Source organism: Dipodomys ordii, unplaced genomic scaffold (genome assembly GCF_000151885.1).
Source record: "Dipodomys ordii isolate 6190 unplaced genomic scaffold, Dord_2.0 Scaffold13, whole genome shotgun sequence".
Taxonomy (NCBI): Eukaryota; Metazoa; Chordata; class Mammalia; order Rodentia; family Heteromyidae; genus Dipodomys; species Dipodomys ordii.
In genome coordinates this window covers 16,452,856-16,469,552 of record NW_012267229.1, presented here as the reverse complement: position 1 = coordinate 16,469,552, position 16,697 = coordinate 16,452,856, and the positions used below count along the sequence as shown (strand labels likewise).

The window sequence follows — 16,697 nt, the reverse complement described above, 5'->3', positions numbered from 1 at the left end:
GCCGGAAGTGGCACTGTGGCTCAAGTGGTAGAGCGCTAGCCTTGAGCTGAAGAGCTGAGGGACAGCGCCCAGGCCCAGAGTTCAGGCCCCACGACCGGACGCAAAAAAATAATAATAATAATAATAAATATTTTTAAAAAATAGAGAAGGAAGTTATAGAATTACTATATGATCCAGCAATTCCACTTCTGGGTAGAGATCTGAAGCAATTAAAAACAGAGATTCATTGGGGCTGGGAAGGTGGCTCAGTGGTAAAGCACTTGTGTTGCATGCCTGAGGCCCTGGGTTCGATTCCTCAGCACCACATAAGCAAAAAGAAAAAAGCCGGAAGTGGTGCTGTGGTTCAAGTGGTAGAGTGCTAGTCTTGAGCTGAAGAGCTGAGGGACAGCGCCCAGGCCCAGAGTTTAGGCCCCACAACCGGACCCCCAAAAAAAATTAATAAAAAAAATAAAATCAGAGATTCAAACAGGTATCTATACACTAATATTGTTAGCAATATTATCTACAATAGCCAAAAGGTAGGAATGTACAAAAATAACCACTACATGTTAATGGATAATTAAAATGGAATGACATACTAGGTTTTTTTACTTTGGTCAGCTCCTTCACATTTTGAACACTTGCTAGCTTAATCTGCAAAATTAAGAAGCATGGAATATATGTAAATATACATGCATACATATGAATATTACTGTTAAAAGAGCATAAAATTCTGATAATGGTACAACATGATAAAACTTAAAGACATTATTCTAAGTGAAATAAGACAGATACAAAAGGACAAATTTTATTATTCCACTTATAAGAAGGACATAGTGGTCATAGGGACTAGTAGGAAGATGAATGGAGAGTTAGGTTTAACAGGCAGAGTTTCATTGTAGGACAGTAAGAAAGTTATGGAGATGGAGAGTGAGGATGGTGATACTACAAGGTGAATGTATTTAATGCCACTGAACTGTATACTTTCAAATCGTTTTTATGCTATGTATATTTTATTTAAAATGTCCAAAAAAATGTATGCAAAAAGCTGGGTGCTGGTAGTTCATACCACTCAGGAGGCTGAAATCTGAAGATTGTGGTTTAAGGCTAGCCTAGGCAAGAGGATAAAGAAAACAATAACAAAAGCAACAAACACCCTCAACAGTAAGAGAACAACTACCAGCAATAAAAATAAGGGAAAGGCACTGGTGGCTCACACCTATAACTAGCTACTCAAGAGGCTGATATCTGAGGATCAGGATTAAAAGCTAGCCAGAGCAGGAAAGTCTGTGAAACTCATCTCCAATTAACCACCAGAAAACTGGAAGTGGTGCTGGTGTTCAATGTGATAGAGGGCTAGCCTTGAGCAAAAGAACTCAGGGACAACACTTAGGACATGAGTTCAAGCCCCATGACTGACCCTCCCCCACCCCCCAAAAAAGCACAAAGGGTATTTGTGGTGACCAAATAGTTCTAGATGCTGATTAACATAATAGTTGCACAAATCTACATAAAATTATATGGATATATACAATGTATACATGCACATGTAAACAAAATGCTAGCATGTAAAACTGGAGAATGCTAATAAGGTCTATGGGTTGTACCTATATCAGTTCCAGAGTTTGTGTGTGTGTGTTCTGGTAACAGGACTTAAATTCCAGGCCTGGACAATGTCCTTGATTCTTTAGCTCAAGGCTAGCACTCTCACTGAGCCACAGCTCCACTTCCAGCTTTTTATGGTTAATTGGAAGTAGGAGTTTCATGGACTTTTCTTGTCCAGGATGGCTCTGAACTGCAATCCTCAGGTCTCAGCCTCTTGAGTAGCTAGGATTACAGGTGTGAGCTACCAGTATCCAACAATTTCCGGGTTTTGATACTGTACTATATTTATGCAGGATGTGTACTGGGGAAAACAGGATCAAGAGTACCAAGAGACACACTGGGTACTCTTTCCAAATTAAAAAAAACAAATTGAAAAAGGCTCATGCGGCAGGGCACCGGTGGCTATGCCTGTAATCCTAGCTACTCAGGAGGCTGAGATCTGAGAATCATGGTTCAATGTCAGCCTGGGCAGGAAAGTCCATGAGACTCATCTCCAGTAAACCACCAGAAAAACAGAAGTGGTGCTGTGGCTCAAGTGGTAGAGCGCTAGCCTTGAGCAGAAGAGCTGAGGGACAGTGCCCAGGTCCAGAGTTCAAGCCCCACCACAGATCAAAAAAAAAAAAAAAGTATTGGAAAAGAAGTAAAAAGATTTCTGTTCTCAGTCACTTACTAAAGTTCTGATGTTCCTCCAAAACTTCATTTTGCCTCTTGATGTCCCCTGCAAAATTTGGAAGAATAGGACATTAATCTGGGATCTCTGGATAGATCCAGGAATATATGCAACTTACCTGAAAGTCTATGGAGTATATACTACATCCGAAAAGGTAGAGGAAGTGGCGCTATGGCTCAAGTGGTGGAGCACTAGCCTTGAGCTGAAGAGCCGAGGGACAGCGCCCAGGCCCTGAGTTCAGACTCCACAAAGTTTCAGAAGACACACAAAATCGGGGCCTGGCGCTCACGAGCATTTACTTGGCGGCTGTCAATTGTTAGGGCTTACACGGATACATTTTGTCCTCTTCAAAATAAGATGGGTGCTACTGTTGCTCTCCTCATTGGACCAGATGAGAGGGTCATTGTGGGCCGGGCCGTCCTCCGGAGACCCGGTGCTGTCGGGCCCCGCTCATCTGGCGACCCCGGACGAGTCCTCGGCGGCCCGACCCCTCACCCCTCACCGAGCAGCCGCCATTCCTGGTGGGCGCCCGTTCCCTCCAACCCAGACGTCTACCTTTCTATGTTTGAACACTTCCAACGGCTCCATGGGCACCTCCGGCACCACCACATTCCAGTCCTCGTCGGAGTCGACATCACCGAACCAGTTCAACTGCTCGTCGCTACTGGACAGCTCCTCCGCGAAGGTTTTAACCTCCACCACTGGCAGCCGACCAACTCTCCGAGGCTCCACTTCCGGAAGCCGAAACTCCACTTCCGGAAGCTTCAGTGGCCGTGCAATCATATTGACCGGAGCGCAGACACCCACTTCCGGCCTCCGTTGGAGCCTCGCCGCTCCCAGGTAAGCAGCCTGCGAACTGTCGGTTGAGTCCTAGGTCCGCCCCCAGACGAGGGTCGCGCCGACTCGGTTCCCTAGCGGGGAACATTCTTTCATCGCCCTACTCCCGTGCAGACGCAGTGCTGACTCCACAGTGGCCGAATAGTGACGCCGACAGGAGTCATGGCGGCCCCGGAGGACCCCGCGGCGACCTCGCCACGGCCGGCGGAGGGGCCCGGCCCGAGCCCAGACCCTGAGCTGAATTCGGCGGGCTCCTCCCCGCCTGCCCAGGCGCTCTCCAGCCCCGGCGCCGCAGCCGCTGAGGAGAAGCCCGCGGTGGCGGAGGCAGTGGCGGCCCGGGAGCCCCGCCGTGGGCCCAGCCCTGCGGCCCCTGTGCCTCAGGCCGACGGCGGGGCTCGTTCCCCGCCACGCCCTGGCGGCTCCCGGCCTGGCCCCGAGACGTTCCGTCAGCGTTTCCGGCAGTTCCGCTACCAGGATGCGGCGGGCCCGCGGGAGGCGTTCCGGCAGCTGCGGGAGCTCTCCCGCCAATGGCTGCGGCCCGACATCCGCACGAAGGAGCAGATAGTGGAGATGCTGGTGCAGGAGCAGCTCATGGCCATCCTGCCCGAGTTGGCCCGGGCCCGGCGGCTCCGGCGCCGCCCCGACGTGCGCCTCACCGGCTGAACGGGGAGGAGCGAGCGGCTCGTTCCCAGGACAGGTGCCATTGACGGGGTCGGAGGTGGAATCTGGCACTCCACCCCTCTCCACTTGGTGTTAATGAAAAAGTTTGGCAGTTAATGAAAAGGTTTGACAATTGCTGTTGTCTGATGTGTTTCTATCGTTCGTCCTTAAATTTCTTAAAACCGAATTGATAAATTGGGAGCCCAAGAATTACGTAATAAGACCATCGTAAGCTGTTGTGTTGATCTTTCAGTGTCGGTTACACCTGGGCCAGCCCTATACACCTGCGAAAAATTTTCTGAACCTACATTCAAAAGGACCCGCTTGGGTTTTTAGTAGGCTGTGTCATGAAGATTCCAGGAATCTGAATTCCATGCCACTTGTATTGCTTAGCGGGTAGCATCTAAACTCGTTTTCCTGAGTACTGTAGTTGTGGGGATCCAGCAGGCAAAATAATTGGCTCTATTGAATGCTAGCTTAACTACATATCTATTCTAATATCGCTACCAACTTGTCCTACCTGCCCTTTGGGCACAGGCTTCCCAAAAGGCTTTTGTTGGGGCCAGTTTTTTGTCGGTTGTAGGGCTTGAATTTTGGGCCTGGGCACTGTCCCTGAGCTCTTCAGCTCAAGGCTTACACAATACTACTTAAGCCGGGTTTTTTGGTGGTTAATTGGAGATAAGAGTCTCCGGGACTTTCCTTCCTGGGCTGGCCTTGAACCAAGATCCTCAGATCTCAAGCCTGAGTAGCTAGGATTACAGAAGTGTGAGCCATTGGCATAATGTGAAACGTTTTTACTACTTACTATTCCTTACTTTTTTGGGGGGGGTCCGGTAGTGGGGCCTGAACTCTGGGCCTGGGCGCTGTCCCTCAGCTCTTCAGCTCAAGGCTAGCGCTCTACCACTTGAGCCACAGTGCCACTTCCGGCTTTTTTCTTTTTGCTTATGTGGTGCTGAGGAATCGAACCCAGGGGCTCAAGCATGCAAGGCAAGCGCTCTACCACTGAGCCACCTTTCCAGTCCCTGTTCCTTACATTTAGAACAGGTCTTGTCATCTCATTTATTCTTCTAGATTGATTAACTTCCTTTTTTGTCCCCCCTCCATCACTCCCCCCTTTTTTTTTTTTTTTTGCCAGTCCTGGGGCTTAAACTCAGGGCCTGGACAGTGTCCCTGAGCTTCTTTTTGCTTAAGTCTAGCACTTGAGCCATAGTGCCATTTCAGCGTTTTCTGTGTATGTGGTACTGAGGAATTGAACGTAGGGCTTCATGCATGCAAGGCAAGCCCTCTATCACTAAGCCACAATCCTAGCCCTTTTGCCAATTCTCTATTCTGAGGTAGGATTTATTCAGAAGTGTTACTGAAGGAAAACATAGCTTCCTTAGTTTCACTAGCTGCTAAAGATGACTAATTTTGGTTTTCCATTAGCTTTGCTGCAGGTAACACCTCTGTTCTATGGGCTATAGTAACATTTGTCTAGGTTTCTTTTCAGGAACCTGAGGTCACTTGTTGATGACACTGACTTTCTCTTTGGTGTGTAGCTGTCTAATGAATGACTCAGGACAGGATGAAAAGGCTTATTAGCAGCATCACTTGTCTTCATATTGTGCTTTGTTCCCTTAAATTTTGAGCTAGGTTCTACTCTGTATCTTGTTGAACATTGGAGAAATGGTTGTCCAACACTACAAGGTTAACCTATCCTTGACTAGTCCCCTCCACTCCCCTTCATAGCTAAAGACAGGAAAACAACTAAAGAAGTAGAACATCCATATAGTCCCAGAAAATGCAGAAGTATCCCTCCCCTTTATTAGCTTCTCTTATTCCTAGCCTATATCTGAAACCCCTGGAGTGGAAATGCTTTGTGAGTACCACTCTCTTCTCCATTCATTGGTCACTGAACACAGCCTTTCTCCAACCTATCTCCAGATTGACTTTCCCATGGATAGGATGAGCTTGGACCTGGGTTCAGTGAGCTATTGGGTTACTTATAATGTTGCTAATAATGTCTCCTGCGGACTCCCTCACAGCTGCCTCCTAGTTTTTTGTTTTTTTCCCCCAGAGCCAAATCCCCAAACCCGTTTTGTTCTTTTGTCAGTCATGGGGCTTGAACTCTGGGCCTAGGCGCTGTCCCTGAGCTCTTCAGCTCTACCACGTGAGCCACAGCGCCACTTCAGTTTTCTGGTAGTTAATTGGAGTTGAGTCTCACCGACTTTCCTGCCTGGGCTGGCTTTGAATAGCAGTCCTCGGATTACAGACTTGAGCCACTTTTGCCCTGCTGTGTTTTGTTGTTTTTTGAGATAGGGTCCTCCAAACTCAGCCTCTCAAATCTGCCCCAACACTTTCATTTATCTTTATTTGTGCTATTTTGAGCTCAGGCTCCAGTTGTTGCTTGGCTTGTAAGTCCACACATTCAGTTTTGCTGGTTGATGGGAGAAAATAATCTAGGATTCTTCCTGGACTCTATTTGAACCATGATTTTCAGATTTTGGCTTCCTGAATAATTAGGACTGTAGGCTTGAGCCACAGGTACCACCCTTCTCTCTCCCTCCCCCAACTCCTTGTTTTTTTGTGTGTGTGCCAGTCCTGGGTCTTGAACTCAGGCCTGGGCACTGTCCCTGAGCTTCTTTTGCTCAAGGCTACCACTCTACCACTTGAGGCACAGTGACACTTCCAGCTTTTTCTGTGTGTGTGGTACTGAAGAATCGAACCCAGGGCTACATGCATTCTAGGCAAGCATTCTACCACATTCCCAGCCCCCACCCACCCAATTTTCTTTTTTTCTTTTTCTTTTTGGTCAGTCATGGGGTTTGAACTCTGGGCCTGTGCACAGTCCCTGATCTCTTCAACTCAATGTGAGTGCTCTACCACTTGAGCCACTTTGAGATTTCTGGTGGCTAATTGGAGACAAGAGTCTCATGTACTTTCCTGCCAGGGCTGGCTTCGAACTGCAGTCCTCAGATCTCAGTCTCCTGAGTAGCTAGGATTATAGGTGTGAGCCTCTGGCACCTGTTGCCCACCCAATTTTTTTTTTTTGGTTGGTCATGGGGCCTGAACTCGGCCTGGGCGCTGTTCCTCAGCTCTACAGGCTCAAGGCTAGCACTCTACCACTCAAGCCACTGTGCCACTTCCGGCTTTTTCTGCTTATGTGGTGCTGAGGAATCGAACCAGTGAGGCAACAACTCTACTACTGAGCCACCTTCCCAGCCACCCACCCAACTTTCTAACCAACGTAATTAAGAAGCTAAGTGATGATGATGACGTTCTATAAAATATGAAAGCCTGGCCTTTCCTTTGAGGCTGTTGCCTGACTAGAGAGGAGCTAGTTGGGATGCACAGCCAACTTGGCTTGGTCCCAGAACCTTTAGGTAAAATATAAGGAAGGTAGGTCATGCAGAGAAGCACGCAGAAAGTTCTAGGTTCAATCTCCAGTACTACCAAAAAAAAAAATAATAACCATGTTACTTTGCATTATTCTGGATGAAAAGACTGAAATTCTAAGAAAGGCCAGGCTTATTTTCCTTGTATTGCTTCCAATACTAAACATGAAACTTCTCACCATAATTCACAGACCAGACTAGTTGAAAAGCTAGGGAAAGGCATTTTGCTTTGAAATATGAGACTAATTCAAAAGTATTTTGCATATAGGATTTCTTGGCAGTTTGTTTCTGCCTCCAAAATCTTTTAAAAGAAAAACAAGGGGCTAGGCAGGTGGCTCAGTGGTAGAGCACTTGCCTTGCATGCCTGAGGCCCTGGGTTCGATTCCTCAGCACCACATAAGCAAAAAGAAAAAAGCCGGATGGCGCTGTGGCTCAAGTGGTAAAGTGCTAGCCTTGAGCTGAAGAGCTGAGGGACAGCGCCCAGGCCCAGAGTTCAGGCCCCACGACCAGACCCCCCCCCAAAAAAAAAAAAAACCAAGCTGGGCAACTGGTAGCTCACACAAATAATCTTAGCTACCCAGAAGGCTTCAACATGAGAATCATAGTTCAAAGACAGCCTGGGCAGGAAAACCTGATAGACTCTAATCTTCAATTAACTACTAAGAAGCCAGAAGTGGAGGTAAAGCTCAAGTGTCAAGAATGCCAGCCTTAAGCAGAAAAGGAAAAATGGGAGTACATAGTCCTAACTTTAAGCCTCAGAAACAGCATAAAAAGAAAAATGCAGGCTTCTTTTACAAGGTAATGGCTACAAATGATCAAGTAATATAACAATTGGGTAAAGAACTTTAGACTTCCTGGGCCATGGTAACTATAATCCCAGCACTCAGAAAGCTGAGCTGTAATTTTGCAAGTTCAGCCTTGTATTACATTTTAAGTTCAAGGCCAGACTTGAGCTACATAATAAGATTTGGGCTACATAATAAAAACTTACTTTCCCCTGACCACATCCCCCTCCAAAAAAACCTACCCCCCCAAAAGACTAAAAATTATATTTCAGTAATATATGACTGAAATATAGCAACAAGAACCCATTTTTTTTATTTTTTCCAATACAGATACAATAGTTTGCATGTTTTGCAAATATTGCTTTAAAGCAATGTTTCTAAGCAATGTTGTATATACAGCGCCTTCTGTTCTAACAGCACATAAACAATAGACATGTATCCACGGTGCAGTGTTGGCTCTCAAGGATCCATCTTGCATACACGCATCACTTAAAGCAAAATAATTACTCAAACCAGGACTATTTTTGTCAAGGCAATTTTTATAGTTGGATGGATAGTTTTTCTCAAAAGACAAAACTTAGGTAGTGCACATACTTCTAAATGGTATCGGCATTGTTTGTAAATAAGTTTCCAGTGCTCCAACTTGGGGTTAACTCATCTTGACCCAGGAATTGGGAATGGAGCCCCTCAAATGGCTTCAAATTAGGGAAGTACAGAGAATATGGGGAATCTTCCCTACTTCCCTAAGAACAAAAGTCACAATGAGTAAAAATGGGTTATTTCCTTCACAAATCCTAAATGATAAAACTAGTAATGGCCACTCAGCAAAATTAGGATCATTCAGTTTCCCTTCCATCTGCAATAAGACATGAAACTTACCTTGAACATTACCACTTCCCCAGATGTGATACTCAAATGTAGTTTCAGAAAAATCACTCACATATAACAATCATCATACCTCACAATTGTGGTAATTTAAAAAATCATCCTGTTTCTTCCCTTTTTAGACAAGCATCACACACTTCTTGTTAATGCAGCTGTCTGATAATCAGAACATGGTTGCCATGCAGATACAAACTTCCTTCCCACACCAAAAACACCAATGTTAATGGGAAACAGCCTCTTGTAGAGGAATTGTGTTGGCCTCATTAGATGTTAAAGCTGAATGTATTCCCTCTGACGGATAAGCTATAACAAGTCAATAAAAACTATAATTCATTGTATCAGATGAATGAATCACTAGACAAAGCATTCCCTGAAACAGATCTTAGCACAGAAGCCTGAATTCATGACGACAATGACTCGTCCCTCATACCTAACCATTCTAAAGGTCACTGGAGATACTGACATTGCTATTGAGAGACTGGCTATTTCATGTTTACATAGTAAATATTTGCGGCATGTAACATTACAGATTCATAAACCCATAATTAACTTGTGAGTTAATGGAAAACTGTACTGATTTTTTTTTTGCCTTTAGTGATAAGGAAACTAGTGGAATAGGTCACTCCTCAAAGCATGGAACATTTTTTTTTTAACTTTGCCTAGTAAGAAACAAAACAAATATAGCAATTACACATGGAATCATAACCTCCAAAGTAACACAACATTGTCTTGAAAGGTACAAGTAAGTTGTACCTGGACTTTAAGCAGCATAATCACCTTGATCTCACAAAGTAATACAAACAGAAAATTTAAAGTGTTAAAGTGTCAGCAATCCTGAAACTGCCAACTATTGAACATGACCTTCAGGGAAGGAAAAAAGTGGCACATACAGAATCTGAAGTTCGTTGACAATATAAAATAAGGTAATTCTCCAAACCACATTCTTTGTAACAAATCTTTACAGTGAAGAGTTCAAAATTTTAGGAAAAAGGGTTATTTTGGACTTCAAATAGAATTGGGAAGCTGTCAATATGATGTGGTAGAAAATGCTGTCCTTTGGGTTCCAGACCCTGCCTGCTTCCACTTGGAATTCCTTCTAGATTCATTTTATAGTAAGATTCTAGTTCTTCCATCAGCTGAATGGGCTTTGTAACAAAAGCCACACTCAGCCTACTCACGTGAAAAGCATAAAAAACTTATCCCCAGTACCATGAAGTCATGCAAGAGATGTGGTGAGGAAAGTGACAAGTCCTAAGAAAGCAGGGCAATTGAGGCCTCTGCTGCTCTGCTCCTCCCTAACCTCCACAGCACAATAAAGTCCCAACATTCCTGTGAAGCTGAAAATGAAAATGATGCTGGCTGCCTAAACACCATACCAGGCAGAAACCAGAAGGGTTGGCATGTGCCTCAACCTGACAGGAAAGTCAATTAAATAAACTGGAAATTGAATTTATATCTGTTTCCAACTAAACTCTTTTGGCTCTCATTCCATCTATCATCAGTGGCACGATTTCAAGTCAAGTTTGTGCAAAGATTCTCTTCATTTAATGATGTGCACAGAAGAAAAAAAATCCCAAGACTCTTTGCTGCCTTCTTGGTAGGTTTCCAGATTAGAGTGCCCTGCCCTTGGCAGCCAAAATGGTCTCTGTCCAATATTCATCACTCCTGGCCATATCCCTGAAGTCGGTTGGTGTCACGTGCATTCAGCATGCTAGTTTTATTTATTTAAATACGCTTAGCTCCTCCTGCAGGTGCCCAGGATTGTGCCCCTGTTAAGTCTTAGAGGCCCAGTTTCAAGTTGAGCAGCAAAGGGCAATCTGCTGCACCTTGCCCAGGTCCGTCAGCAGCTGCTTGATGCAATGCTTGAGCTGTGGAAGCCTGGCCAGTGGCTCCGGGGGCTCCAGTTCCCCTGTATAGTCCAGCCAGCTCTCCAGCACTGTTGGCAAAAGAGAGAAGAACAACCAGAACTTAATTTACAAGAATTAAGGTTTCACTTATCCCATCAGACTACTAACGTGGGAGGGAAGGGAGGATCATTTCATTTTATATTGTATCACTTCTGAGACAAAGCTCCAAGTGCTGCTATGGTTTTGAATATAAAATGTCCCCCAAAGGCTAGGTGTTGAACATTTGGTCCCTAGCTGGTATAAGGTGGTAGGTATTGGTAGATCCTATCTGAAGGAAGTAGGTCAGTGGGGATGTACCTCTATAGATTTATACCTGGCTACCAGTCCTCCATCCCCCCCCCCCCCACACACACACCAGCTTCCAGTCTTCCACTACTGCCACCATCATGTTCTACCCAAGTTAAAGGAACCAAGTGATCACGGACTGAATACTCTAAAAATATGAATAGAAATAAGTTCTTCCTCTTTTAAGTTGTTTCTGTTAGATATCTGGTCATTGTGACAACAAATTAACACAAATGCTTTACACCAGAGTCTCTGGTGGTGAAAATGAATTTTCTGCTGTGGAATACAAAAGTCACTAGCCCTACCATATGTAGTTATTGACTGTTTAAAATGTGGCTTGTAACCCAGGTACCAGTGGCTCACGCCTGTAATCCTAGCTACTCAGGAAGCTGAGATCTGAGGATCACGGTTCAAAGCCAGCCGGGGCAGGAAAGTCTGTGAGACTCTTATCCCAGAAAACAAGAAGTAACCCTGTGACTTAAGTGGTAGAGTGCTTGCCTTGAGCAAAAGCAGCTCAGGGACAGTGCGTGCCCATGCCCTGAGTTGAAGCCCCAGCACTGGCACCAAAAAAAAAAAAAAACCTACAGGGACTGGAAACTATCTGCTTTTTATCATTGTCATTTCTGATTTATATTCCTGATTGGTACATAATTATCAGTGGCACAATACTTTCCTGAAGCTCTGGAGTTTAATGAGAGGCTATCAATTTATATCCAAACCCAGAGAGAAAAACAAGTTATTTCATGGAGTAGATAAGAACAGAATCTTGACAGAATATAGTTGTTGTATGAGGACAAAACACATCTAAAGATGAAGTGAACCCATGAAGAACACTCCATATACCTTAAAGGTAGCTTGTGAGTACTAGTGGTCCTGTATGTGTCCGTCTGAGTTAGACTGACAAAACAGTATTTCAGTTCACCTTCCTATAGTGCAGGTTGTTTTGCTCATAACCTCCTCAAGGAAGGTAAGAAGCACATTGCTGATTACTTCTGTGTTGGTGGTCAACGTCATTAAGATTCCTGTGCTTCAACCTTCCTTAACTGTCACATGTATATTTACATTCATTTATGCAAGTTTACATCATCATAGTTTGTATTCTTATATTTGTTTCTTCAAACATCAAGTCTAACTTTGATGTTATAATATTTAAACCAAAGCATCATGTAAGGAATTGTACATGTTTTATTTTCCTCAATAGTTTGACTGAGGTAAACATTTGTCTTGTGCTGCTTTCTTCTTTTTATGGCAGTCCTGGGGCTTGAACTCAGCACTGTCCCTGAGCTTCTTTTTTTGCTCAAGGCTAGCACTCTACCACTTGATCCACAGCACCACTTCCAGCTTTTTCTGTTTATGTGGTACCGAGGAATTGAACCTAGGGCTACTTGCATGCTAGGCAAGCACTCTACCACTAAGCCACATTCCCAGTCCTTGTACTGCTTTCTTTTTTTTTTTGTCGGTCGTGGGGCTTGAACTCTGGGCCTGGGCACTGTCCCTCAGCTCTTCAGCTCAAGGCGAGCACTCTACCACCACTTGAGCTACAGCGCCACTTCCGGTTTTCTGGTGGTTTATTGGAGATAGGAGTCTCACAGTCTCTCCTGCCCGGGCTGGCTTTGAACCGCGATCCTCAGATCTCAGCCTCCTGAGTAGCTAGGATTACAGGCGTGAGCCACCAGCGCCCAGCTTGTACTGCTTTCTTAATAAAGTCATCCATTTAGCTGGGTTGCAGTGTTTCACTCCTGTATCCAAGCTCCTCAGAAGGCTTAGATCCACAGGAGAGGGATTTGAAGTCAGCCCAAGCAACAAATCCATGAGACTCCATGTGAAATAATCAGCAAAACGCTCAAGTAACAGATTGTGAGCAAGCAAGCTGAGCAAGCAAGCTGAGTGAACAGGAAGATCCTGAGTTCAAACCCCAATACTGCCAGCAAAAAAAAAAAAAAAAAAAGAAGAAAGTCATCCATTTGTTAAAGGACTGGAAAAGAGAGAGAATATATGTGGGCCCCAAATCAGTGGGCCATATGAGAGGTGCTCTGAAAGATCACAGAGCACCTAGTTTTACCCTCTCAACCCACTATCCACTCAGATTAGGGTTGGAGGAGGTAAGGACTGTCTGTGCAGGCTCTGACTTCTATTAAGGATGGAACCTCTGGTAATACCAGAACTTTACCCTATTTCCATGGAGCTAAGCCTCTTTTAGGGACCCAGGAATACCTTTACTTACAATTTCTACTCTGGCATTCAAACGTCTCAGCTTATTTTTCTTACGACAGTGGTACCAGTTATAATTTTAAGGAGCCCAACAAAGCAATTTAGAAGAGAAAAAAAAATCAGCCTTCTAGAATTGCACCCAGAGCTGGATGCAGTGGCTCACATGCCTGTAACCCAAGCTACTCATGAAGCTGAGATCTGAGGATCACAATTTAAAGCCAGCCTTGATGGGAAAGTCTGAGACAACCAACTCCAATTAACTAGCAAAAAAGGCAGAAACTGCTGGGCACCAAGGGTTCATACCTGTAATCCCAGGTTACAAAGGAGGCTGAAATCTGAGGATCATGGTTTGAAGCCAGCCAGCTAGGAAAGTTCATGAGACTCTTATCACCAAACTGCTATCTTCCCAATCTCAGCTTCCCAGGTAACAGATTTAGGTATGAACCATAGATGCTTGGCAACAAAGTCATTTCTCTCTGAGGTACTTTATAGATACTTGATATCTCCAGTTATAATCATCATAGATTTGAGTATACCCAGAATCACCAAATTGAACATTTATTTCTTAATTGGGTCAAATGTTTGGGGATGGATGAATGGATGGATGGATTGATTGACTGATTGATTTTTGTGCTAGTCCTGGGTGCTGTTTCTGAGCTTTTATGCTCAAGTTTTTGCTCAAGTTTAGTGCTCTGCCACTGGAGCCACACCTCCACTTCTGGCTTTTTTTTTTTAATTTTTTTTCTATTTTTGGTTAATTGGAGATAATAGTTTCACAGACTTTCTTGCCAGAGCTGGTATGAATCTGTAATCCTAAACTGGGTGCTGGTGGCTCACGCCTGTAATCCTAGCTACTCAGGAGGCTGAGATCTGAAGATCGCAGTTCAAAGCCAGCCAGGCCGTGAGACTCTTATCTCCAAAAAAAACACTAGAAAACTGGAAGTGGCGCTGTGGCTCAAGCGGTAGAGCACTTGCTTTGAGCTGAAGAGCACAGGGACAGCGCCCAAGCCCAGAGTTCAAGCCCCAAGACCGACAAAAAAAAAAAAAAAAACTATAATCCTCAGAACTCAGCCTCCTGAGTAACTAGGATTGCAGGCATGGGACACCATCATTTGACTAATTAGGTCAATTTTTAAGATAAAAACAAATAGGCCCAGCACCTGTAATCCTAGCTACTCAGGAGGCTGAGATTTCAGAATTGTGGTTCGAAGCCAGCCTGAGCTGGAAAGTCCATGAGACTCTTATCTCCAGTAAACTACTTAAAGAAGCCAGAAGTGGTGCTGTGGCTCAAGTGGTAGAATGTTGCCCTTGAACAAAAGCAGCTCAGGGACAGGGCTCAGGTTCAAGTTCAAGCCCCATGACTGGCTTAAAAAAAAAAAAAAGAACAAACAAATAGGAAATTCAATAAACAAGAGAGAATTTTGTCTTAAAAACTGAAAATGGAAGCCAGGCACCGACTCATGCCTAGCTACTCAGGAGGCTGAGATCTGAGGATCGCGGTTCAAAGCCAGCCCAGGCAGGAAAAGTCCGTGAGACTCTTATCTCCAATTAACCACCAGAAAACTGGAAGTGGTGCTGTGGATCAAGTGGTAGAGTGCTAGCCTTGAGCTGAAGAGCTGAGGGACAGTACCCAGGCCCAGAGTTAAAGACCCACGACCAACCAAAAAAAAAAAAAACAAAAAAAACCAACAACAACAACAACAAAAAAAAAAAAACCTGAAAATGAGGTTGGGGACACAGTACAAAAAAATGTAGAATATCTGCCTAAGAAGTGTGAGGCCCTGAGTTCAAACCTGAATAACTACCAAAAAACAAACAAACAAACAAACAAAAACAGAAAAATAAAAATCAAAACTGGTAAGTTCCCAAGGGTCAAGAGAGATCGGGGCTGGGAAGGTGGCTCAGTGGTAGAGCACTTGCCTTGCATGCATGAGGCCCTGGGTTCGATTCCTCAGCACCACATAAGCAAAAAGAAAAAAGCCAGAAGTGGCGCTGTGGCTCAAGTGGTACAGCGCTAGCCTTGAGCTGAAGAGCTGAGGGACAGCATCCTGGCCCAGAGTTCAGGCCCCAGGACGGGACCCAAAAACAAAACAAAACAAGAGAGATCAAATTTAATCATGTCCATTCTCACAAATTCAGGCCTTCCCATTATCACTCCCACCTAAGACAAATCCCCAGAGCTACAAAAATGACTCACTGAAATTCTGTACCAGCTAAACAGAAGACTTCATCTTAGATTTCATCAAAGTCTGAATAAAAAGCACATGACAAAAAAAAGTCTAGGCTGTAATTCAAAACAAAACAAAAAGTCTACTTCTCTCTTTTACATATACACGAGGTATATGTACAGAATGTATGTATATGATGCTGGGGATTATACTGAGAGCCTCCCACATACTAAACTTTACTCTACCACTGAGTTATGTTACTAGTTCTACATACTAACCTTTGCAGAAGGGACAAACCACATGAGGCAGGACCCCTGACATTATGAGCCTATATGTGCCCAATAAATTCAAGTAAGGCTTGTCCACCTTGGGAGGAGAATGGAGGTGCAGTGAGGATAGAAAGAAGAGACAAGAACAGAGTTGTTGTTAGACAACTCTGTTGCCTTACTGAGGTGGGGAAAAGAGGTCAGAAACAGCTAGCATGAAGGAGGAGCTCAAAGTGATGCCATGAGAAAGGGGCCAAGGCAGTGCCTACCATCCAGCTCCTTCTCAATTGAGTCCATCCGATGTGTGACTTCATCCTGAAGGGACTCCACATGAGTCAGCAGGTTAAACTGCCATTGGTGCTGGGAGGTCAGAAGCCCCTCTCCACCTCTGTCCAGCAGCTTCCGAGTGGGGACTTCTTCTGGCAAGACCTTTTTGGAGACATATTCTCTCACCTGGAGAAGCAATGACATACATTACTGAGTCTAGACAACCTCCAGTCCTTTTTTCAACTGTGTTGGAAACCTTTGGAAAAAGCAGCTGTAGCGGGAATGATCCCGACCCTAATGTCCCATGTGGGCATTGGGAGGAATCCTCCTGGCTGCACTAATGCAACTTCCACAGGACTGTTTCCCCTGGCGGGCCCAGCTTAAAGCAGACTTCCCAATGGTCTGACAGTTGCTTAGAACAGGCCTAGATGGACAAGGGTTAACATGCGGGAGTTACTCAAGGTTGGCAAATCTTCCTGAGGCCTTGATAAGCTACTTCCCTTGTCTGAGTCTCTATTTAGAGATGGAGGAGGTAAAATCTACTTTGAAGGATAATGAGGATTAAATAGAATAAGGTGTCAGCACTTATCAACCCACCAGTAGTGGAAAAGATTTGCTTTGCTTAGGTGGGGTATTTCCTGACTTTGTAGTATGTGGTGGACACCTTTAGGAAACTTGCATAGTCCACATGACAGCAATCTTTTATTACATTTTGGAATCACAACCTTCTTTCATTCATTTGCAAAGAAACAGATTCCAGCCAACACTGATTGAGTGCTATGTGCAAAGCAATGTGCT

At 44.6% G+C, this 16,697-nt stretch overlaps 3 protein-coding genes across 8 annotated transcripts in view; 1 reads left to right on the top strand and 2 right to left on the bottom strand.

The window, feature by feature from the left end:
• Positions 1 to 3,060, bottom strand: part of Cnbd2 (cyclic nucleotide binding domain containing 2) — a 44,697-nt gene extending 41,637 nt beyond the window's left edge. For 4 of the 5 annotated variants that reach the window (XM_013010976.1, XM_013010977.1, XM_013010980.1 and 1 more), the window contains exons 1-2: positions 2,810 to 3,060; positions 2,255 to 2,302 (exon numbers count right to left, since the gene is read on the bottom strand). In XM_013010976.1, the coding sequence (XP_012866430.1) occupies positions 2,255 to 2,302; positions 2,810 to 3,037 (276 nt within the window). In that variant the 5' untranslated portion in view covers positions 3,038 to 3,060. Of the gene's footprint in view, positions 1 to 2,254; positions 2,303 to 2,372 lie in introns of all 5 variants that reach the window. The other variant, XM_013010978.1, reaches the window with a different exon arrangement.
• On the top strand, positions 3,010 to 3,886 carry Scand1 (SCAN domain containing 1). Its single transcript, XM_013010981.1, has 2 exons — positions 3,010 to 3,094; positions 3,206 to 3,886. The coding sequence occupies exon 2, from the start codon at positions 3,254 to 3,256 to the stop codon at positions 3,752 to 3,754; it is 501 nt and encodes a 166-aa protein (XP_012866435.1). The 5' UTR covers positions 3,010 to 3,094; positions 3,206 to 3,253; the 3' UTR covers positions 3,755 to 3,886.
• A 4,314-nt stretch (positions 3,887 to 8,200) lies between these two features.
• Positions 8,201 to 16,697, bottom strand: part of Phf20 (PHD finger protein 20) — a 113,159-nt gene continuing 104,662 nt past the window's right edge. For both annotated transcript variants that reach the window (XM_013010920.1, XM_013010921.1), the window contains 2 exons: positions 15,902 to 16,085; positions 8,201 to 10,731 (listed from right to left, as the gene is read on the bottom strand). In XM_013010920.1, coding sequence (XP_012866374.1) covers positions 10,589 to 10,731; positions 15,902 to 16,085 — 327 coding nt within the window. In that variant the 3' untranslated portion in view covers positions 8,201 to 10,588. The remainder of the gene's footprint in view (positions 10,732 to 15,901; positions 16,086 to 16,697) is intronic.